A 24,788-nucleotide genomic window follows, 5' to 3' on the forward strand; every position below is an offset into this window, starting at 1 on the left:
CTTATAGCGCTCGACTAGTTCTTGAAAGCATGTTGCGGGTCTTGAGAATCTTACCAACTCAATAGTGGTAAGCTACAAAAGGGACAAGGCACCGTCCGACCCTTCATCAGCCCCGAAGGGAGACACTCTCCCCTCAGGGGCTCGGGGGCTAGTGTCGGATATATGATTCCCGGTTCCTAAGGCCCATTGGTCAGAGAACACACTTACAGAAAGCCCCTGGTCGTTCGGGCCCGTTGGTCAGCGGGAAGAGATAGATAACATCTTCCCTGGAAGAACCCACCCCTAGTCGAACCACACAGCACCGAGTCCACGCTCGGGCGTGGCGGAACCTGATAGGGGGGCGGGCGTGCCGGAGGGAAACCACTCGAGTGGATCTCGCGCCCGGCCCAAGACTGACCGATCATAAATAATCGGTCACATTAACTACGCTGGGCACCGCGCTACAGCAGAGGCGCCAGTCCGCTTCCCACTCATGACCTACGAACCCCTCAGACAGCATAGCACTCATGACCTATGAACCCTCGAACTGCGGCGTACTCATGACCTATCGAGACTAGGCCTGAGTGCGCAGACCATTGGCAGGGTGTAACACGACGAGCCGTGCTGAGCCCTAGGCTACAAAGGCCAAAGGTTAGCATAGCCTGAATGTTGACGCCTGGGACCCACACAGCCCTACGCCGTCCGCCATGATAAATACGAGACAGCCAGGCGACCCCGAGGCCCTCGATCACGCGCGGCTTTACCCCGGGTAGAACATTTAGTTTAACCTCGCCTGATGGCTCCTTCGTGGGGAAGCTGTCGTTGGCCGACCCCTCTCCCAGAAAAGGGAAGAGTTGGTCCCAGGCAAAGGGGTTGGTCAAGTGGGTTTGGTTGAGTTCTTTCGGATACGCGCCTAACAGGACGAACCCCAAACAAACCAATCAACAGGAGGAGGAGCACTGACGAGGACCAGGAGGCCAGTGTCCCGTCGCCAAGCTAAGACTTAGCTAGGACTCCACTTTGCAGCTCTTAGCTCCACTTCCACCCCGATAAGAGACTTGGGAGCCTCTTCTCCTTTCTCGCTCGCTTGTAACACATACTACGAGTTTTGATCATCAATGGTGCCGGTAGCATGAGCCGCCGATGATTGGAAGTAGAGACGTTGTTTCCGAACCAGTATAAATCTTGCGTCCACCGCACACACCCTCTGCAGCCCGAAACGCGTGCAATAAATTTACTTATCGGAGCGAGGTTCGAAACACTGACAAACACACAGAGACAAAGGCATAGAGGACTACAAAGGTCGGAGCCTAGGAGCACACCGCCACGACGATCAAGGCTTACCTAGATAGAGAGCACCAGATTCGTAGTCCTTAGGCCTCACCAGTCACCACGCATAAGAGACTTGGGAGTCTCCTCACTCTTTCGACTGGTTGTAATCCCTATGACGAGTATTGAACAACAAGGTGCTGGTAGTGCAAGATACCGAATACTGGATGTAGGGACGTTATGTTTGAACTAGTATATATTTTATGCTCACTGAACACACCATCCAGACCCAGAACGCGCATACACAAATTACTTAGAGTGATTTAAAAATAGTTTAGAATTTTTTATGCAAAATTTATCTTGGTTGGAAAAATTCACAAATATGCTCTTAAGCTTTTTAGCTACTTTAAAAACTTATTGCTTTATTATTATTTTTTAGAACTATTGAAAATTTTCTTACGTGCCATCGAGAACGTTACATAAACACATTTTATCAAAGCGAGCATCCAACTATGCAACTTGTCCTTGTAAAAGAAAAATAAAGTCTGTCGTCACTCGTCAGCCACTGTATCAGACCGGATGCTTGGTTTGCTTACGCGCTTTACAGCCCATAAACGGAACATGACATTTTCACTTGCTTCTATTTTTTCATCTCGTCACCCTAGTAGAATCATTGTCATCTTCGTTGCCCTGCTAGTCCCGTAGCTTCTCTCCCTCCTCGCTCCTCGGCTCCTCGCTTGTCGCTCCTCCTCAGCCCTCACCGCGTTCCCTCGGTCCCACCTTCCCCGCGAAGTAACCACCACTAGGACATCGGTCCACACGCTAAGCATCTAGTGCATCTAGGTCTACGCGGCGCGGGCACGCGGCCGGTACAGCTTCCCCCTGCCCCCCATCCTCCTCGTCGCCGGATGATCGCCGCCGGCGCCGCCTCGATGGGGCGCGCAGCGACTCCAGCCCCCGGGGCCCAGTCCTCCCGGTTGCCGCGCGCCGTCTCGAGGCTGCGGCTTGTGCTTCGCTCCTCGGAAGCAGCAGCGAGGAGCGGCAGCAAGAGATGGATAGGGTGCTTCCGGCCGTCGCCATCGCCGGCCACCGCCGCGGCGGGGGCGGCCGTGGTGAAGGAGGCGAAGGGAAAGCGGCCGGAGGTGGAGGTGGAGCCGGCGCGCGGCGGAGGGGAGGACGTGTGGAGCGCCGATGCTGAGACCGAAGTGGCTCAGGGTGGGGCGTTCCCCGAGCACCTCGTCATCATGGTCAATGGCCTCGTCGGGAGGTGGATCCGCGTGCCCCATGGCTTAGTTAGTCGCGCGTTTTGCGCGTGTTGATGTGCGGTGGCTAAATTTCTGTTTCTGTTTTTTTTTATACAGCGCGGACGATTGGAAGTTCGCGGCAGAGCAGTTTGTGAGGCGGATGCCGGACAAGGTGATCGTGCACCGTGAGTTACCTGACCCCATTCTGTAGGCTATTCCATTTCATGCTGGATTGTTAAATGCAGTTGCTCGCTGAGTCATGGATAGTAGTGTGCGCGTGCTGTGTTTACATTGATCTGGGGGAGATTATCATTAGGGTTGAGGATATTGGTTTATTATCCCAAATGCTGATAAAGGAGAATCGTTTTTAGCTGGCTGAAATACAGTAAGTACCAAGGAAATTGTCTGATACTGGAGTTTAGACTTGTTATGAAGGAATGTTTAGAACAAACATGTTGGTGTCAACATGAAGTTGAGATATATGAAATAATTATGGAGGATTGAGTGTCTGTCAGTCCATGCAACACACAAATAGCTGTCTAGTTGACTAGAAAGTGAAAGGTTAGGCACTTCTCAAATTTTTAATCCTATTTATTACACAAGTTTCTGTTTGAAACAGAAACATGGGATATTGTTTGTGTAACACGGCGATCTGATCCACCACACGGTGTGACAAGTGTTTTGACATATCTGTTAGGAGACAGTGACATACATAGGAAACAGAACCTGACAGAGAGAATTGGAGATGAAGTAACCATATCCTTGTACGACGACTTAGCGAAGGTCATTATGTGGAAGTGTGTATTAGCCATTTATTTTACGTTTTTTGTTCCTAAATTGCAGTAGTAAGATGCATTTGTGGCATCACCTAGTTGGCTACTTGCATGGGAAATATTGGATATCTTCTTGTGTACTCTATCTTATTCAAGAAAATAGTTCTCATCCCAGAACTTTACTTGTCATGATCTGGTATTAATATAAATATATTGTGATAGGCATTCTCTTATAGCTCTGGAAACACATAGATCTTCTTTTATGCCTTCTCTTTTTGGACTGCACGCATGAAGAAGTTGTGCAGATTTTGAAAGTTTATAAAAATGAACTTTCTGTACCCAAAGTATGAAAGAGGTTCCAGTCTTCCAGAAGTGCGTTGGGCTGATGGGCTCGTTCACTGCAGATTAAAGGCAGCTGCCATCATCCGCTGCTTGCACAGTACTTTACTGAGAGGATAGCAGCCGCAACCACAGCTGCTGGTATGGCTATGCCGAACAAAACCTTATCCTATCCAAGCTGCACTTTTCAATGTTGCCTTATTATCCCTTGTGTGGCAAGTTAGTGCATACTAGTGTGATGGCGTTAGGATGAACTGCCTTGTTTCATAGGCAAGTAGTCAACCACACTTGGCAGTGCTGTTCCAGCCCTTAAAAGTGCAGCTGTTTTTTTTTAAACTCGACCTGTGGGGGGTAAGACAACCCTAAGTATTGTATTAAGAAGACCTTCTCATAGGTCAAGAAAACCCCCAGACCCCTGCACCATCCATACACAGCGGCACCTTAGTCCATGTGAGAACGACTGCGACCGGGGCTAGGCCTTAGACCCGTGCTTTGGCGTGAGACAAACGAGGGGATGTTTTTAACCACAGCTTGAAACTTGCTCCCACGGGGAGTCGAACTTAGAATTGAAGTGTGTTACTCAGATCATGATATTGGCATTCATCTTTTCTTTGTTCTGTAATTCTTAGAAGTATAGTGTTTTTCATAGCTTGAAACTAACTTAGCTAGAGGAGTACTTTCTTGAAACAAGTTCTTAGAAGTATAGTGTTTTTCATAGCTTGGAAAGTGTAAATGTTGTTTTTTGGAATCCCTTTGATATTGGCATTCATCTTTTCTTTGTTCTGTAATTCTTGCCTTTTTCTTGTAAATAGATTTAGACTTTACCTTTTTTATGCAGGAAGTCAGTGCAACTCTGCCACTCAGACATTTGATGGTGTTGATTTAATGGGTGAAAGGTTAGCAAATGAGGTATATCTTTTTGATTTGGTGAATCATAGAAGTTGACAACATGTGCATGTCTAGCTAATTCATCTAATTTTTTTCTTTCTACATTAAACTAACCGCATGCATCTATGGTGTATTTGTTATTGCATACAAGCCCTGTTGAAGTGAAAAATGTTGATTGTGTTAGTTTGTGTCAAGTTGTTGATGTCTGGGCTTCTTTTCATAAATGGAAGTACTATATTTCAGCCTTATTGTCTGATGTTGGGACCTTACTGAATTATTATAGGTTCTATCAGTTGTAGAGCAAAGACGAGGTGTGAAGAAAATCTCGTTTGTGGCACATTCTCTTGGTGGCCTTGTTGCCAGATATGCTATAGGAAGGCTCTATGAACCTAATAGTAGAAGGAAATCTTCTGGGGGGGAGAGCAGAGATGATGTTGTGCACTTGAATGGTCACATTGCTGGTTTAGAACCTATGAATTTCATAACATTTGCATCACCACATTTGGGTTCAAGTGGAAACAAACAGGTAAGACAGACCTCTTTTGCTGTTTAATGAAAAAGAGTTATATCAGTGCGTTTATTCTTTCTTATGTTAACTTCACATGGCTACCCAGTACCCTCTAACTGTTTAAGATTTAAAGTGATTATTGGCAATGTTGAAATATTATGTTCTAGCTAATCTGTGCAAGTTAGCCAGCCATGCAATTTCATACAACTTTAATTATGATATTTCTGTTAATTTCATGGATACTCATGTTATTTCTGTTAATTTCGTTTTCCTATGCATTATGTATAATCATGAAGTGCCTTGATTTCACTTGAAGTAGAGCAAGAACATTCAAATTCTTCAGTAATGTTAGTCTCATGTTCAGATTCTTCCACCAGCTACCTTTTTTATGTGGCCTTCCTTTCCTTGAGCGAAGAGCTTCAGAAGCTGCGCATTTGATTGTTGGGAGAACTGGAAAGCATTTATTCCTTACAGACAATGATGATGGTAGACGCCCACTTCTCCTTCGAATGGTTGATGACTCTGATGATTTACAGTTCAGGTTATTTAGTGTACACTTCTCCTTTCTATTTGAAATGATTGATAAAATGTGTCTGTATAGAAATCAGGTCCTTTTATTCTTTGTTTAGGCTGTGTCAAGTCTAAGTACAGTATATTATTTTATGCAGATCGGCGTTGCGTTCTTTCAAACGGCGCGTAGCATATGCTAATGCTAATTTTGACCGTATCCTTTAACAGCTTCATCCTTGTCTGTGTACTAATTATTAATGCTGAGTTACACTTCTTACCTCTGACGTGTTTCCAGTTAACTAAGCAAACAGATATGGTTGGATGGAGAACATCATCAATCCGACGTCAGCATGAGTTGCCAAAAGTATGTTTGTAGCTTCTGCTCTCTATATAAATAGAGTGAATCATTTGTTTGTCATTGAGCTGACTTGCCTTTCTTCAACGCCTGTAGCATCGTCTTCTTGTTCGTGATGAAAAGTATCCACATATTGTTTATGTTGAAAAGGAAGTTACAGACAACAATGAAACGAAGGCCCATGCTGATCATTATGATCCAGAAGGTATGGTCACTTCTCGTACAATCTGTTTTTTATGAGAAATGCGCAAGCCATTTGCTGTAATCTGCATCATGGATGTGCTGTACTTTGTAGCTTCGGCTCACATCTGTCTGACTAGAGAAAAATGAACCACGTGCCGCCCCCCCCCAATGCAGCAGGGGAATTAGGCATGTCTTTTGTTAGTACTGCATCTTCAGCATCTTTTCTTGCATTGTACTGAAAGGATATCTTTCTGAAATGAAGTTATAAAGCTCTATTTGTTGTGATTTCTCCAACCATTGCAGTCAAGTTGCTACATGGAATAATTTACTTGTACTGTCCATTAATGATTCCTATATGTTTGGCAGCTTCCTACATACTGTATTTTAACAGAACATTATAATTATTACTTCAAATTAGGCTGTTAGTTTATCCCGAACTCCACAATTGATTGTTTAACAACAGCTGATAAAAATCCTTTTTATATGCAGAGGAGATGATAAGAGGCCTTACGCAAGTTCCGTGGGAACGTGTTGATGTGAGCTTCCAGAAAAGCACCCAAAGATTAGTTGCGCATAACACAATTCAGGTAAATTTTATTAACTTCTTTCGTTTTCAAACACGCAATAGAATTTCTATACCATTTCATTAAAGGAGAGTTACAATCCCAACGCCGCTCGTTCAAACTATAATTTATTATAAAAAACTTGTTAGACTCTAGTGTCTTTTGATTAAGTTCATATTTTTGACTGGATTTCTTTTCATTTTTCTAGCATCTGAAGATTCTGAACTTTCCTTAACCTTATGTTGTCTCATCATAGCAAGTCCCAAGTCCTTTTAAAGGAGGGTTTTGAATTGATAGGCTTGACTAGCTAACGTTAAACCTAGCCATTCTAATGGATATAAAACCCGAAAGCAATCAATTGGGGTGTAACTTCAGCGACATTCCATATTTGAACCTAAATATGGTGTTAAATGGGCAAGGGACGAGTCAGCATCCCCTTAGTGATGCGTCATGTTGCAATTTGGGCATGATGTCAAATGAGCAAGGATCCGGTTACTACTTCTTTAGTGGTGTATATGGCCTGCAAAACACTGTTTTGCACTATAGACTGGATTGTTTACAGACTGGATTGTTTACATAGTTGAGTTTGAAATGAGAGATAGGGGTGAGTAAGCTGCTAGAGATTGCCTTATGGTTTTTATTGGGTTTGAACTCTAGCCTACCCCATTAGCTAGGTCTTCAACCCCCACCCCTTCCACCCCACAGCTGTCAGCCCCTAGGTCCGTCCGCCACCGGCTTCCGCGTCGCCGCCCCGGGAGGCTCATCCTTCCCTTCTGGGGCGGCTCCCTTCCCAGCCGCTGGCCAGCCCTCTCCCCCTGGCTGGCCCGTCCCCTGCTCCTGCACTCCCTCTCAGATGCCGTCGTGACTGCCCTGCCTCTGACGCCAGCATGGCACCGACGTCCCACATCACGCCTGTACCAGCCACCCTCGATGCCCGTGCAGCCCAGGGAGTGGCCCTCCCCACCAGACGCGTCGCCGGCGCCCCATCGCGCCTGCACCCGACGCCCCATCCTCCGGCCACCTGATCGCCTCTCTCACACCCCTCGACGCCTACGCGGCCCAGGGAGGGCACTCCCCACCATACATGCCATGTTGCACGCTTTCCTCTCCGAGGCGCGCAGACACCCCTTGGCAGCGCTATAGGCCACGCCGGTGCAGCTCAAGGCCACCGCCTCTGACGACATGTAGCTCCCCTTCCTCTCCCCATGACGCGGGCCCAACCAGGACGCAGTCATCGTCCTCCACCGCGTGGCCGCAGACCAGATCTGCTGTCAGGCCCAGTGGTGTCGCACGACTCCTCCCCAGGTCGTCGGCCCTTCCCCACTGGCCTTCCTCTGTCCTCCCACCGCCGGCCTGCTGTCTTAGCAGCCACACGAGGGCGCCGCCGTCGCTGGCCGAGCCAGCGGGCGGACGCCGCCATCGCTGGTCGGCCGCACGTGCGGGCACTATCGCCATGGAGGTTGGCTGACGCACTAGCCGCCACCACAGCCTCGGTGAGTTGAAGGCGCGCTAGCAGTCGTCGTCTCCCTGTTCATGTCTAGCGTCGGCGGGTCAACCTCCGTCTTTCTCTCCCCTAGCATCGGCCACCTCCTCCGCTGACGCGCAACAGCGTCTCCCTCTTCTTCGCACTTCTCCCGTCGTCGGCGTCAACCCCCCTACCAGGCCCGACGCAGGCCCTTGCCCGGCTGGAACCGCCCCGTCACCCTTCCCCCTTCTTCGACGCCTTCGTCGGATTCGTCACTGTCGTGGCCTTCCCGTTCGGACCGTTGTTGCGTCCCTAACGGCTGGATTCGTCGTCTCTTTGGCTGGATCGCCTCTTCATGGCTAGATTCGTTGTTGCCGTGGCCTTCCTGGCCGGATGCCACGGGCGCGGCCACCCTGACCGGCATAGAAGCGCGCGCTGCCGCCGGCCTCCCTGGCGGGGCTCCTCGGTGACTGGACGAGATAAGAAGCAAGGTCCTTGGCCTTCCGGTGCTCTTTTGTTGCGTCGCCCCGCCGACCGTTGACGCTCGAACGTCGACCCCGCCGAAGAACAAGGCAGCGCACCGCCTCGACTTCGGCTACCTCGGCATCTAGGGGCTATCATCTACATGGAGTGCACACTGGTCTCTACTCCAACCGCAACATTCACACCCTCACGACGTTGCAACTGCGGGAGGATTTCAACCCGTCAGCTCCTACCTTCGGCTTCTACTCCGATCTCATCGTGTGTTTTTGCGACTACGGGAGGATGTTAGACAGTGTGTGTTCCTATATATGTAGTTGGGCTGGCACCACCGTTGGGCTGGCACCACCGTTGGGCTGCCGGTCCATTAGGGTTAGGGTTCAATGTCTCTATATTTGTATCCATCCCCTATGCAATACAACAAGCACTTCACATGGACTTGGGCAGTTTGGATCAGGATTGTAGTATAATCTAGTGTGATATTCCTAGAAGATTCCAAGTGCTTGCATGGACTTTTGGCTATTTCACTCACCAAGTTCAAATGTTATCTTTTTACTTGATGTGTTGGTGCATGGTATCAGCATTTTTATATCTTCAATGCCTGGTACTAAAGGAATAGATTGGCAACATGTGTTACCGTTGCAGAGATGCCTTTTTACACCTTTACGAGCTCAGCACAGAACTTGTTAATATCTGTTAGTACTTAAGACTTTCTAGCACTACCATTTTTCAGGCTGCATTCGGTTCATTCTGGACGAAGTAATATTCTTTTATTGTGCATGGCCTCGTCCGAACCCATCATTTCTTAGCACTTTTTATCCTCCCAACATTGTTTATGCCTGGCACATTCTCATCAGAATAATCGACTATTCGGCCAATGTCAGGTGAAAAGCTATTGGCTAAACTCGGATGGAGCAGACGTGATCAACCACATGATGGACAATTTCATCGTCTAGTCCATGGAGGCATGAAGCCTACGTTGTGTCGATGGAGGTTCAGTCTACGCTGTGGGTTTGACGAATGTCCGTCGAAATTTGTTGATCAGTGACCATTCAATTTTGCCTCGGCCAATTTTTCCTTCTAGGTTGCAGTTTCCCATCCCAGGAAATGTGGTTGATTCTTTAGGCCCGTTTGCTGCAGGCGCAGAGCAGAGCCCCGCCCTCGATGCTTATCATCCTGCACCATCAGCAAGGCTAGTTCGTTCAACTGTATCATAATCTGTCCCCTCCTTTGTATACTTGTATTCCGCAACTAAGCTAGTAAATAGATGTTGCTGGAAATAGAATTCTTCTATCTGGTTCAATTGGAGTTGAAGTTCGAACTGAAACTTGCCATATTCTTGTGATCCATCGACGTGCTTATTGGGCACGGTACGGTACTTCAATCAAGCTGTTTTTTTAGGAACTTGAAGTTTTTTTTTTTGGGAATTGTATGGATAACAGGATCGCTCTTCAGAGAGCTCCTGTCGTTCTTAAAGAGAAGCTATATTCTATGTTGAAAGTAATTCTTGCGATTTTTTTTTTGTTTTTGAAAATGTATTCTTGCGATTTCAATAGACTCTAGGTATAACGTGATTGTGGCGTGTGGCGTGGAGCGAATGAGGAGCGTTTTTTCAGCTCGTAGTCTTCTAATTCATTTCAAGCAATCATTGATAGGATAAGTACAGAATCATTTCTCAGAAAATAACTACTTGTTAGAGCAGCTTCTGGATTAGTATAGAAGCTGTTCTAAGAGCTATACCAAATAAATAGGCACGAGGCTTCTCGCAACCTTAGTCGCCCGGAACACGGGATATGGTCTCATTTCATATTTGAGGAACTTCGTTCCTAAATAAGGAACAACCGAATAACGTAGTCCATAGTTTTAAACTTCGGATGCAACCTAGATCGAAGGCTTGAAGAAGAGGAACCAAAGTAAGGCCTTGTTCGGTTATTTCAATTCCATGTGGATTGAAGTGGATTGGGTGGGATTGAGATGTATTTTGACTTGCTATGGATTTAAACCGACTCGATCCCACCCAATCCACATGGTTTAATAGCAAAACAAACAAGCCCTAAAGTGGGAGTCTCATGTTGGCGGAACGTTTTCAAATAAGGATTGGGAATAACCGAACAACGTAGTACATAATTTCATAGATTGGAATGTAACCTAGATCGAACAGGTATTAGGAACAACCAAGCGAGGTAGTAGTACATAGTTTCGAACTTAGGTTGAAACGTAACCTAGATCGAACTATCAAAGATTCAAAGGAGGAGAGGAACCAAATTGGGAATCTTTTAGTCGCGCATTTTCACCATGTAATCTGATCCTATACCACTGATGCATTTCTAGAATTATAGTCATGCATTTTTGGTGGTACATGTTGAGGTGGTTCAAGCGTTGTTTTTGGAACACCTTTTTTATTAAAATGAAGAAACTTTTTCCTATGCGCCATTGTAAAAGTTCGCAAAGGCGGCACAATAGGAGGAGCAGGGGCATCGGCTCCAGGCGGCGGCGTAGTAGGATGGCAGGGAATTAGGTGAGGGAGACACAACAGGAAGAAAGCGCAGGGCACAAGGAAGGCGATGGCGGCGGTGGGTGAGGGCGGCACAGCGGGATGCAAGGGATGGAGGCGGTGACGACGCCCGGAAGGAGATGGGGCAATGAATGTTCCGATCAGTTGGATTCGAGAAATAGGGCAGCCTAGTATATTCGGAACACTAGACAAGGTACCCTAACTAATTTTAAACAAATTTTAAAAAATACGCCAGTTGTTGGAGCTATTTTTGTCGACAAATGCTTTATAATTCAATATACAACATTTGTATAGGACACTGTTAGAGATGCTCTTACATCAGATTTGACTATAACGTAACAGTGTCATATTACGGTGGAACAAAAGTAAAAAACACACTTAAGTCTACGAAAATATCAAGATGTCAAGAGAGAGGTTAAATTGAACTAATCCAAAAATTATCGTGACAATTAAGACCTATAGCTTAACTCATTTTACCTCTTATGATGAATATTTTTCTATCCCTGCGTATAAAATTTTGCAACCTAGTTCTAATTCTACAATAGCATGATTATAAGAAAAATGGATTGATGCCCATTTATAATAATGTTCTAGTATTTGACGATCGATATAATTATTTAGACTATCTTTATTTGGTAGTATTTATTTTTAGTTCAAAAAATATGTAAAATGTACTACGAAGGAAAAGTCATGATCTAGATGATCAACACCTCAAACAAGCCATGTTAAAGACCTTCAAATACATGCAAGAGTCTAAGTCATAAGATGTAAAAGCCTAGGCAAAGACACAAAGAAATGATAATAACATATTACTCAGCAACATCGGATGTGTCGGGTAAAGCATCAGATAAAACAACGAATACAAGTACCATTGTATCAGAAAAGGGCTATCGTAACAGAGTACACCAAACAGGAAGGTCTTGCACCAGATACATTCATTGAACATGTGTGGTGAGGTATATGGTATGACACTGTAGCATGTTTGGTGAAATCCATAAGACACCGAACACATTTGGTGTTGCAAGGAATGGTGACGCCTAAGAGGGAACACATTTGGTGTTGCAAGGAATGGTGACACATAAGAGGGAGGACGTGAATTAGGCAATCTAATTTTGCTCTAATCAATGACCTCTATTTTTCTATCAATCAAAATTATGTCGATATCCAGGCGTTCATACGTGCAACTAAGGTTTTGAATAAGTATTGCTATCCCTACCGCAAAATAAGTTATGCAACATAGGGTTCAAACCTATCAACTAGCTTATAACTAAGCTAGGAAGGTAAAGCATACAACCAAGATAACAATATAAATGCAGAAGCTTAAATATGATACAAATACAAACTCTTGTTGATGGATCGGTATTTTTACGAAGGTGTTGAGCTGCGTGAAAGCTTCCTCTTAGTCCTTGTTAGAGCCTCACCCAAGGAAAGCCCATGCGAGGGCTAAACTCCTAGTCAGGTCACTTTGTAGATAGCTCTAGGCCTTCTCTATGCGTAAGTGGTACTACAGTTTTAGCCTCTTTTAAATGCTTCTTGTCGTCTTCACTATCAAGCTTTCAAGTAAAATATTGTAGGCCCTGTTTAACTCAGTATGTGGTGGCAGTCACACAATAAACGCAGTTGGTATGATCTCGCAAAACTACATCCCCTTCTGATACAACTATATAGGTGCGTGCAAGCAACAATGGTTTGAGGATGTCTAACCTCACTTCTAACCACTAGGGGTTAACCTAGAGCAAAGTGCTATAAAAACAGTGTAACTAACCTAAGCACTTCACAAATCACCGTGACACCCTACTTTTGTATAATATAAAATCCTTTGAATTCCTAAATAACATACCACAAATCGATTTGAGGAGAATGTATTTTTCCTTTTTAACTTAATTTTATTCCATTTTACCCTAAATAGAGAAATAGGTAAAATTATTTTGTATAAAAATACTGACCAATAAATGAACCCAAACTAAACCAAAATGTTCAATTGAATATTTCTCATGTAAAATTCTGAGTTCATTTGATTTGGTTTTGAAAATAAAACTTAAATTCAAAATCTGGAAATGAAAAAAGATAATAGTGTTGAGCCATCCCATAAGGACTTTAGCATAGTTCATGCCCGCGCTAGCTAAAACGTGGGGCTGACCTGTCAGCGCTCCCTCTTGCACTTGCACTTGCACTTGCGCTCACTTGCTAACAAGTAGGACCGAATGGTCCGCTGCTCCCCACGAGTGCACCCGCTCTCTCTCTCTCTCTCTCTCTGACATGCAGGACCTGCATGTCATCCCCAACCTCGTGTCCCTCTCACTGTTCCTCGATGGACATTCCTTTGTCAATCTCGCATATTCTCAACCTGAACGCTGCCCCTATCCTCACGACCCTACAACCGGAGTGAAGAGCATTCACTTCCCTCTTCCCTCCCTAGATGACCGCGCCATTAACCCGACCACATCCGTGGACCGTGGGCATTCAAATGAGAAAAATGGTCGTGCTACCCTCGCCATCATCCCCTCCATCCAATCAATGGCACCCGCCTATAAAAGGAGACCCCCACACCCTCTGCTCCCCATAATTCGAACTCCCAGCCATCCGAGCACCCTCTCCTTGCCGGAGGAGGTTCCTCTGACGTACTGCAGGGGGCAGTAGGGTCACTGCACGCGGGCCCTGTCGCACGCGGGGGCCACGCGGCAGTGCCCTCTCCCCACGTCAGAGGATCTCGTTCCCTCCTTGCCACCAGCGTCGCCGCCACTGTTTAGGAGCATCGGAGGTCGTGTTCTGGCGTCATGTTCCCGCCGCCCACACAACACCTATTTAATCCTGAGCATACATCTATCATCCAATAGCATGTAGACTGATCAACACCCGATCAGATTGATGCTAATAGTGCGCTTTTAATAAAAGAGACCTTGGCTTAGTTGAAATAAACCTGCAATCCATTGCCGTTGTAGCCAAGGACCAGATTTATACATTTGAGACCCTCGAAACTATAGTTAATTAGAAAAATGTCTCTTGTAGCTTAGAAATTAACTAAATTTCATATCAAATTCATTAAATGCACAAAATAGTTTTAGGACTATTTTGATCCATGTTTCTATGTTTGGTGTATTGTTTCTTATTCTGTGTTCATGTTTATTTTATGTCCGCGAGTAGATTCAGAGTGTTGCACCTGTCCCGAGGGCCACCACATTGAAGACCTCGAAATCCTGTAAGAAGGCAAGTATCCATGTTCCTATATCCCATTATATTAAATGTTCATTATTGTTTTGGCCAAATTATATATTGCTCCCAGTAGGATTACCTTAGTATTGTTTACCGTGTCCTTGTTAGACTGATAATTTGGGAATATTTTTAGTAGACAAATGCTAGTGCTCTACATTTTTCAAAATATAAATGTTTTCAAATGTTTTATAAGAATTTTTACAAAAGATGCTTTTTAGCAAACCATGGGGGCTTGATGCCTAGCATAGGATTGCATAAGTGCCTCACCTTAAGGACTAGTTCGCCGAGCGACCACCCGAGAGATCAGTACAACCACAAGGACTATTATGGCTCTGGACTTGACCATGTAATTAGGAGTAATTGTGTGGATATTAGCTATGACAAATGGGGACAAAGCAAGGCAATTTGGCCACAATTTCGCTTGACTAGGCCTTGGATGGGATTCCTTAGAGGGCCTACGTGTGTGGTTTGTGGTGGAGAGATATTACGGGAGAATGCCTCCTAGCTTCTTAGTCTAATATGCATGAGAGATCTTTTGTAAAGGTCTCGTAGTGAACCCTACCACACCTCCCTGGAAGAGGTGAAGGGTCTAGCAAAACTGGACAAATCGGTACCATGACTTGCAGTTAAAGTTATACAACCTATGTAGAGTGTCATAAAACTGATTAATCAACTATGCTCATAGTCACGAGTGGCCTTGGTATCCCCACAGATTAGAAGTGTTTTAAAAACAATAAAACTTCACCATGAGACTTGGTGATGTGTCCACTATGAGATTCAATAGATGGTTCTCTATAGAATGTAGCAGATGGTCCATTGTGGGATTGTTGGAACTCACTGACACGTGGTCGAGCGAGTACAAATAGTGGGAGAGCGGGAATGATTTGATGCTTAACAACACGGTGGATTAGAGCAACAATGTTTTTTTCAACAACCCCCATCAGGGTACAGTGCGGGGGTATTTATAGGTAACAGGGGAAAGTCTCACCTTGGTAAATACAGTTATGCCCCTGGTTACTTATGTTATTCCTAGAATATTCCCCCCTCAAGGGTTATTACAGGTCATTACAGTGTGAATAAGTACGACACGGATGGACACACCATTAATCCTACATGCGTTGTGGCTTACAAGTGGGGCCAAGCGACCCAGGGCGGTTCTACACGGGCCTGCTTTAATAACACACGTGGGTAGTGACAGTAGCCTTCGTCCGACGGGTGCTAACCCTTTAGAAGTCGTCGAGACCTTCACCGTTCCTAGTCGAGCCAGGAACCAGCGAAGCCTTCGCCTGCCCTAGGCGGTCCCTCCATCATAGGGTCTTTGCTTGGTTGGAGTAGACTTCGCTTTCCCTCCATCGTGATTTGTCCTGTCTTTGTTATAAATGAACCGAGCGAGGGGGTAGTCAGCCTTCGCCCCAATAGGGATACAATGGGCGTGTTCAAAAATTGTGCCATGAGACTTGGCAGATGGTTCATCATGAGATGCAACGAATGTGTTTTCAAAACTTTCACCATGGGACTTGGTGAATGGTTCATTGTGGGATGCAAGGAATGACTTTTCAAAAGGTTACTTTACCGTAATGGTTCATCATAAGACTTGGTGAACGATTCATTATGGAATGCAATGAACAACAAAATTAGTATATTGTGACAGATTTTTACTCAAGTGCTTTCCAAAAAGTGGATTAGTATGCTTTTTTAGTATAATTAAAACTTGACCAACTAAAAGCAATCGTTTGAGATGAGCCACTATATAGCTAGTCCACTTTTACTCAAAGTGGGATACTTGTTGAGTGTGAAAGTACTCATTCATGCCTTCTCCACCCCTACACTATGTATTCTATATCCAGATGGAGCAGAATAGATGTCCTAGACCAAAGAGATCTAGGTTTACAATGAGTTTTTGGCATGTGATCAACCAACCTACTGTGGAGGTTCTACTAGTGGTTTGACATATAATATAGTGGTTACGTAATAAATACTTTGTTACGATATTAATAAAGCATTGTGTTTTAAAATAATCCATTGTATGACATCGCTATACATGTGATTCTCGATCCGATTACATGTATAGTGGACATTCGTTTTTGTCCTTAAATTCGATTGTGACAGAAATGGTATCAAAGCCATGTTGATTGTCGGACGCAAGCCTAAAGTAGAACTGGTCGACCTTAACCCTATCTTGCTTAACACTCCATCTTTCCTTCAAAATGAAAACCTCTTATGCTATTCTTACCCAATGGAAATTAATATAATGCACTCTTTCTTGTTTCTAGATGGCACATACCCGTTCGACCGCTAGAAAAAGCATTGAATGCCACATTCACATTAGCACTGTAGTCTTCCCACCACCTTCACCACTAGAGGTGAGACCCTTATACATCACTGTTGAGGACATCCCTAAGGACACAAAGTTTAATGATTGGTTCCCTAAACTAGAAGACAAACCAATGGAGGACTCAAAGCCTAAAGACCCATAATGCTATAACTAGGTGACTCAGCTTCAACAGAAGGCTCAATCAAATATGCCCACTAAACCTTTGAACATGGAGTCATGGTACAAGACTCAAACATTTATGAATACTAGCTCTTGGATGAGGATGTCTCATTAGGAGGGACGAATATATGTCCAACAAGGACATCCTGATAGACAATTAGGATCCTGATGATGAAGAGATTGAGCCCAAAGAGGAAGATCCCGATGAGATAATCAACATCGACGTGCCTTGGATGCTTGAGCCACTTATACCTAGAGTTCCTGATAGAGGGGCTCCTGTACCAGAGGCTCTCGCATCAAGAGCTCCTACTCTAGAGTATTTCCCATAGGGGAATCCAATACTCAAGTACCCCTACACCTTGAGTGGAGGAGGAAAGTCCACTATAATAGTGGCCTGACACTGTGGTTCCCCAGTATGTTCTGACACGTGCTTACAACATCGAGACTGGGAAAAGTCATGGTAAACTACATCGGGGTGCGGTACCATCACATCCTAGGACGCTACCCCAAGGAGTGGCTTGTCTCAACCGAGATTACCAGGCATATGGATATGGATGCCAAAAGGTGGAGGCCCAACACTACGCTTTGTCCGCTCAGGACAACTTTGAGGTCGAGATCAATGATGCGACCAAGCTGGCTATGTCATCCTTATGCAGCCTCAACTAGGACATCTTGGACTACAGTATCTATCTATACTCTCCCCAATGTCGGGCAGGGCAGAACCTAACTATCATTAAATCTAGCATGGCATAGAATAGCATCTGTATGGAGACCTTGCTAGAGTATATGGTGTCCCTTAACACCAATAATGATGTTGCCCTGGCAGAGTTGGACAACTTAATGAGTTAGAACATGCAGCTGCGAGCTTTCCTGGATAACCTAGGACATCGTCATCAAATCGAGGCAACACAAGAGCCTATAAATTCCCCTAGGCACCCGATACTTCTGTACCACCATGTGGAGTCTCGCACACACTTATGTCCTCCCCTAGGATGTAATAGGGAATCATGAATAATAAATAAATATGTATTAGATCAATGATATGCATGAATGTTTGTTATTGTGCATGTGATTGAGTCGGATCTTGGTAATGATTGGTGCTGAGCCGAGGATTTCTGCCCTGGCTCAATTCAAAAACTTATATGGTGAAACTCTAGCTCCTATATAAGAGCATAATTCCTAGTTCTGGGAAAACCCTGTCTGTCCCTTACCTCTTCTATCTTCTCGCATAGAGCGAAACTGATTAAGGTAGATCACCCTATGCCCGTCCTAAGTGTCCTGGGGCCTCCTAACTTCTACCTCCTCAGAATATTGAACCATGTAGGAGGAGTCATACTCATTGATGTTTTCTGGAGTTCTAGGTCAAGCATCATCTCGGATTGATCTCCCATACATCTCTATTTGCATTTCTTGGTGAGCTTGTTCGCGAGGGCTTTGCCATTGCCCACTACTCCCACCGTGATGGGCAGGCTGCTTCATACGACCATGGTGCTCTGTCCGCATCTTGGTGTGGCGCTTTCCTTCATCACCCGAGGCCTTCTGACGAAACTAGTGGGATAAGATTAGAAAGTGAAGTTCATGGAATATGTATAACCATGGATCAATGAATGGAGGAGAGAATTTGGGGTTGAAATGGCCACACAGGGGTCTAGCACTGCCGCCTAGAGACGTGACACTGTCGGGGTCCGACATTACCGCGCTCTGGCGCGCCACTGCCGTGCATACCAGTGTGTCTGATCAACATCTTACTAATCTACCTAGAGGAACTGAACATAATCAAAAAATGGCTAGGGTATTTTTGGAAACCATCACATTACCTTGGATTGGAGAGGAAAGAGGAGCAAACATCGGATCCTTGGGGCTTGGATCTCCCTTGGCTCTAATGGGAGAGGGATCCCCCACCAGATGGAGAGCCTCCTTAGATTTATGAGAAGATGTGGTGTAGAATGAGGAGAGGAGAGAGGAGGAAGATGAGAGTCTCCTGCGCGAGTCTGCCGGTGAAATGGGACTCACGCTCATAGAGGAGAGAGAGGAAATGGTTAAGTCATGGGTGCACAAAAGAAGGAGAAGAATTTTGAAAATATTAAAGGTCGACACCGCTCAAGATACAAAATAAGGATTCATTGGGTGGCTTAGTGAAGATATTGGCTAATTGTTTTTCCATTCCAACATGGCGAATAACGATACCTCCCTTTGATTCATGGTCTCTTAGGAAGCGATGGCGTATGTCAATGTGTTTTGTTCTTGAATGGCTGACTAGATTATTTGCAAGTTTGATGGCACTTTCATTATCACAAAGAAGTGAAGTTTTAGAGAAGTGACAACCAAAGTCTTTGAGAGTGTCTAAAGGATTTGTGCACAACATTCAATGGCTGCAATATACTCAACTTTGGTTGTGGAAAGGGCTACACAATTTTGTTTCTTTCAACTCCAAGACACTAGAGATAGTCTAAGGAATTGACATGTCCCTGAAGTGCTTTTTTATTTACTTTGCAACCGACATAGTTAGAGTCTGAATAGCCAAGTAGATCGAACTTGGAAGTCTTAAGGTACCAAAGGCCAAGGTTAGGAGTGTGCATTAAATATCTTAGGATTCTCTAAACAACAGTTAGATGACATTCTTTACGGTTAGCTTGAAATCAAGCACACATGCAAACACTCAACAAGATATCTGGCCTAGTGGCATAAAGGTATAGTAAGAATCCAATAATAGAACAATATACCTTTTGATCCACAACTTTACCTTCATCATTTAGACCAAGATGTTCATTGATAGGCATAGGAGTCTTGATAGGCTTGGCATTATCCATGTCAAATCTTTTCAACATGTCCTTGGTGTACTTGGCTTGACATATGAATGTTCCTTCTCTTAGTTATTGACTTGAAACCCAAGAAAAAATTTTAGTTCTCCCATCATTGACATCTCAAATCTCTTATTCATGGTCCTGCTAAATTTCTCACAAAAAGAATGATTAGTACTACCAAATATTATGTCATCAATATAAATTTGGCACACAAATATATCCTTATTTACTTTGTAAGTAAAGAGTGTAGGATCTTCTTTGTCTTTGTCAAAGCCCTGCTTAAGCAAAAACTCCCTAAGGCATTCATACCAGACCCTAGGAGCATGCTTAAGCCCATAAAGAGCCTTATGGAGTTTGTACGCATGGTTATGTAGCTTGGGGTCTTCAAATCCTGGTGGTTGCTCAACATACACTAGCTCTTGTATGGGTCCATTTAGAAAGGCACTCTTCACATCCATTTTATAGAGCTTGAAGTCATGATGAGCAGCATAGGCTAGAAGAATCCTGATTGCTTCAAGTCTTGCCACTGGTGCATATGTTTCTTCAAAGTCCAGTCCTTCAATTTGAGTGAAGCCTTAAGCTATAGGACTTGCCTTATTTCTTGTGACAATTCCATTTTCATCTTGCTTGTTTCTGAAAACACCTTTTGTTCCAATGACATTGCTGCTTGGTCTTTCAACAAGAGTCCACACTTGATTCCATTCAAAGTTGTTGAACTCTTCTTGTATAGCCAACACCCAATCTAGATCTTCCAATGCCTATTCTACCTTGAGAGGTTCCGAGGAAGAAATAAACGAGTAATATTGGCAGAGATTTGCTAAATGTGAATGAGTGGTTACCCCCTTTCGAAGACTTCTAATAGCATTATCCGTTGGATGATCCCTATGAATAGTTTGCTTTAACCTAGGATGATCATCTTGCTGCTGTGCTTCAGACTGTACTTCTTCATCTTCTTCCATAATAGCCTAGCAATCACCTTTTGTGCCAGAAGTACTAGCAAAATCAGTTTCATTTTGCGGAGCGGCACTGCTGGATCTATGTCTAGCACCGTCGGGCTTTTAACCAGCACTATCACTGGTGATTTTTTCGTAGAAACTTCTCCATCTTCTACTGGTTGGAACTGTGGCTCTTCTGGTATATCTTCATGATATTTTATGTCTCTAATAGGCATTTGCTTGATTACATCTCATGGTGCTTCTTCTTGACTTGCATCACTTGCATGCACTTGCTCTTCTTGAGAGCCAATAGATTCATCAAATGTAACTTCCACCGCAACTTCAATGCGGCGAGTGGTTTTGTTGAAGACACGATAGGCATGCACATTTGATCCATAACCAAGAAGAAAACCTTCATCTACTTTGGGTGCAAACTTAGATGTTCTAGGTATTTTATTTAATATGAAACATTTGCATCCAAATACTCTAAAATAAGATAATTTTGGTTTCTTATTGGTCAGCAGTTCATATGAAGTATTTTTAAGCATTTTATGAGGATACAATCTATTTATAGCATGACATGTAGTATTAATAGCTTTTGCCCAAAAGATGTCAGGAGTATTGTACTCACTTAGCATTGTTCTTGCCATACCAATCAGAGTGCGGTTCTTTCTACCACACCATTTTAATTTGTTGAGGGGTATATGCTGATGAGAATTCATGCTTGATCCCCTCATCCTCAAGATATTCTTCAATATGAGTGTTCTTGAATTCACTCCCATTGTCACTCCTTATCTTCTCCATGGGTAGTTCAAATTCCTTTTGTGCTCTTTGACAAAGGTCTTGATCTTTTCTTGGACTTCACTCTTGTCATGCACAAAGAACACCTAGATAAATCTAGAATAATCATCAACAATTACTAAACAATACTTTTTACCACCAATGCTCAAGTAGGTGACTGGACCAAAGATATCCATGTGAATGAGCTCCAATGGTTGTCTCGTTGTCATGATGCTCTTTGGTGGGTGAGGGACTCCTACTTGTTTTCCTGCCTGGCATGCACTACATATCCCATCTTTCTCAAAGTGCACATTTGTTAGTCCAAAGATGTGATCATCTTTTAAAAGTTTGGCTAAATTCCTCATCCCAACATGAGCCAGTCGGCGATGCGAGAGCCAACCCATGTTAGATTTCTCCATAAGACAGGTCTCAAGGTTGGCTTTATCTTTGTTGAAGTAAACTAGATAAAGTTGTCCCTTTTGATGACACACAAATGGGATAGAGGCGTCCTCGCTTTTAAAGACAATAATATCAACATTTGTAAATAGACAATTGTAACCCATGTCACATAATTGAGGAACAAATAGTAGATTGTAGCTCAGAGTATCAACATGCAGCACATTTGTGATGGAATGCTCAAGGGTAATAGCTATATTACCAAGACCAATGACATCACCTCGGGCATTACCACCAAATACAATATTTTCATTAGATGATGGCATTGGTGTGTAGGAAGTGAACATACTCTTATCTTCGGTCATATGATTAGTACATTCATTGTTAAGTACCCAGCTTGACAAAGCGGAGGAGTATTCCTGCAAACATAAATTTAGTTGCTTGATTTAGGTCCCCAAAGTCAGTTGGGACCTAATAGGTCAGTCACAATCAACCTTGGAACTCAAATTTCTCTTTTGACTAAGGATTTAGGTTGCTTAACAACATATCTTGCAACAAATTTACCAAGTTTGTTGACTCTAAGGATATACACAGATTCATGTTTGTCATGAGATGCATGAGCCTCGAAAAGTTGATCCTCTTTGTCTTTAGCTATCCACAACTATTCAGCTTGCTTCTGGACAGTTTTCTTCTGAAGACAATTTTTCTTTGTATGTGCCAAAGCTTGTTCAGAAATAGAAACGATGACCTTCCCTTTATTGTGGCACGACACTACCATAGTTGGCTCGGCACTACCGAGTTTCGGCATTGCCGGGTTACGTTCCGCGCGACACTACCTCGTGTTTTGCAGGTCTAACTTTACCATTCTATTTCTTCCTCTCAAACATCACACATTCAACTCCCTCTTTGTTGAATCTATCATTTGATTTGCCTTCTTTATTGTACCCAAGGCCACCCTTTATGAAAGGATGTCTTCCATTGATGAATTTTGGGCCTTTTACCTTTTATAGCTTCCTTTCCTTTTCTTCATAATTGACATTCATGCATCCTTTACCGATGATAGAGTTGAGCCTAGCTATCTCATTTCTCATAACATTTATGTTAGCAATAGCTTCTTTTCCTTTTCAATTTCATTTGAGAGGAAGAAGAATCATTTGCACTTTTCAAGTTTGAACAACTACAATAGAGAACACTATATTGAATTTCAAGATTGACATGCTTTTCATCAAGAGCAACATATTTTTGCTTTAGTTCTTCAAATTTATTTTTCAATGTAGCATGTTATCCTTGTTCTTTAACTAGATTCTTATGCAATGATTCTTTTTCACTTATTTCTAGAGTTACAACCTCTTTATTGTCTATGTAGAAATCTTCTTGCTTAATCAAGACACCTTCGATTTCATTTAGCTCATCTTTTACACTAGCTAGCTCAACTAAAAGCTTAGTTATAAAATCCTTTGTTTTACCATCTAGTTTTTTCATGATAACCATCATCACTAGATTCATTGTCACTTGATTCATTACTAGATGAACTAGAGATAGATGAAGATTTTGGTTTTACCTTCTCATGTTTGGCCATGAGACAAATGTGAGGAGAGGGACCATCATCATTGGATAGATTTTTGAATAGCCTCAATGCATTGGATGATTCTTTTATTGCTATGGTTGCAACCTTTTCATCCTCTTCACTTGAGCTATCTTTAGATGAATCCCACCGATGACCAATATGAGTCTCTCCTCTATACTTCCTATTTTTGTCAAACCCTTTTCTTCTTTCTTTATTGTATTGCTTGTTCTATTTCTTTTCATGTGGACATAAAGCAATAAAGTGTTCCGTACTTCCACAATTGTAGCGAGTTCTCCTTTTCTTCTTAGGAAATCTTATCTTCACTACCTTGTATCCCTCTTTTTTAGTTCCTTGTGATACTTCTTGACAAACAAGGCAATGTTACCTATTTCTTCATGTGACTCATCTTCACTATCTCTCTCACTAGAGGAGGAGGAAATCACCACATTTTCTTTTGCCTTTTTGCTTGTTTTCACTTTGGTGGTAGATTCATTCTTGCTGAAATTTGTCTTGCTTGCATGAGAATTCTTTGTTGTCTTGTTAGCCTTTAGAGCAATATCCTTAATCTTCATTCCATCCAACTTGGTTTGCAATTATCCAATTTTCCTTATCTCTGAAGCCTCTTCCCTTTGCATGTCAAAGGTCAATATTCTACCAAGAACAACACTAGGTGTAAACATGTCAAATCTCTTCTTGTCTCTAATCAAGGTGACCACGACCTCATTTCTTGCAGAGTAAGCCTCTAGCATAATTTTGACTACTTTATGATCATTGATATCTTGTCCAGCAAGTCCTCTAATTTTTCCAACAATAACCATCAATCTATCAAATATCTCTTGTGGCCCCTCATTTTCCAATATGACAAACCGATTGAGCTTAGCCATTAAGATATCAATCTTGGATTGTCTAACTTTGTCAACTCCTTCATGAGCAACGTGTAGAGTATCAAATATCTTTTGCCACTTCCATCCCAATCACTTTGTTGTACTCATCTCCACTAAGTGCACTTAACAAGACACTAGTGGCTTGAGCATTTAGATGGATCCTTCGGTATTCAAGGGGAGTTAGATTACTAGGATCTTGTGGTTCTTCCATCCAACTTCTCACAATTTCACAAAGCTCCGAATGTAGCCCAGTGAGATAAGTCTTCATCACATGTTTCCACTTTACAAAGTTAGTTCCATTAAACTGAGGTAACTTCCCTGCAAGCACATTCACAAGATATCTATGGTCAAGTTTAGGAATAGAATTACTATAGTTTAGAGGAACCTTTTCATAGTCATTATTGATGCCCTTGCTATATTTCATGTTGCCACTCTTATTAGTTTGATAAGATTTGTCATCATCTCCATCATCACTGCGACTAGACTCATCTTACTTCAAGACTTTCTTTCCTGTTTTCCTTTCAGCTCTCTTTTGCTTCTCTTCTTATTCCAATCAAGGTTTCTCTTATGTTTTGAGTCTCCTTGCTGCTCTCCTAAGAAGTTTTTTGTTCTTCCAACTCTTGTGCTTGTTTTCTTGCTTCTCT

The 24,788-nt window shown here is 43.3% G+C and overlaps 1 protein-coding gene across 3 annotated transcripts; it reads left to right on the top strand.

The window, feature by feature from the left end:
- Positions 1-1,755: 1,755 nt before the first annotated feature.
- LOC100281777 (serine esterase family protein) lies at positions 1,756-10,056 on the top strand. Of its 3 annotated transcripts, none has more exons than XR_564801.3 (11): positions 1,756-2,515; positions 2,610-2,677; positions 4,443-4,513; positions 4,776-5,018; positions 5,378-5,541; positions 5,669-5,724; positions 5,822-5,874; positions 5,962-6,070; positions 6,538-6,635; positions 9,441-9,578; positions 9,697-10,056. XR_564801.3 is itself a non-coding variant. In XM_008677183.3 (11 exons), exons 1-10 carry the CDS (start codon positions 2,157-2,159, stop codon positions 9,510-9,512), a joined length of 1,293 nt encoding a protein of 430 aa, XP_008675405.1. In that variant the 5' UTR covers positions 1,756-2,156; the 3' UTR covers positions 9,513-9,549; positions 9,641-10,056. The 3 variants fall into 3 exon arrangements, 2 of the variants coding, with proteins under 2 accessions (XP_008675405.1, NP_001148169.1); XM_008677183.3 differs by having other exon boundaries at positions 9,441-9,549; positions 9,641-10,056; NM_001154697.2 differs by having other exon boundaries at positions 1,892-2,515; positions 9,441-9,946.
- Positions 10,057-24,788: the final 14,732 nt, after the last annotated feature.

This window comes from Zea mays, chromosome 1 (assembly GCF_902167145.1).
Source record: "Zea mays cultivar B73 chromosome 1, Zm-B73-REFERENCE-NAM-5.0, whole genome shotgun sequence".
In the NCBI taxonomy this organism is placed as follows: Eukaryota; Viridiplantae; Streptophyta; class Magnoliopsida; order Poales; family Poaceae; genus Zea; species Zea mays.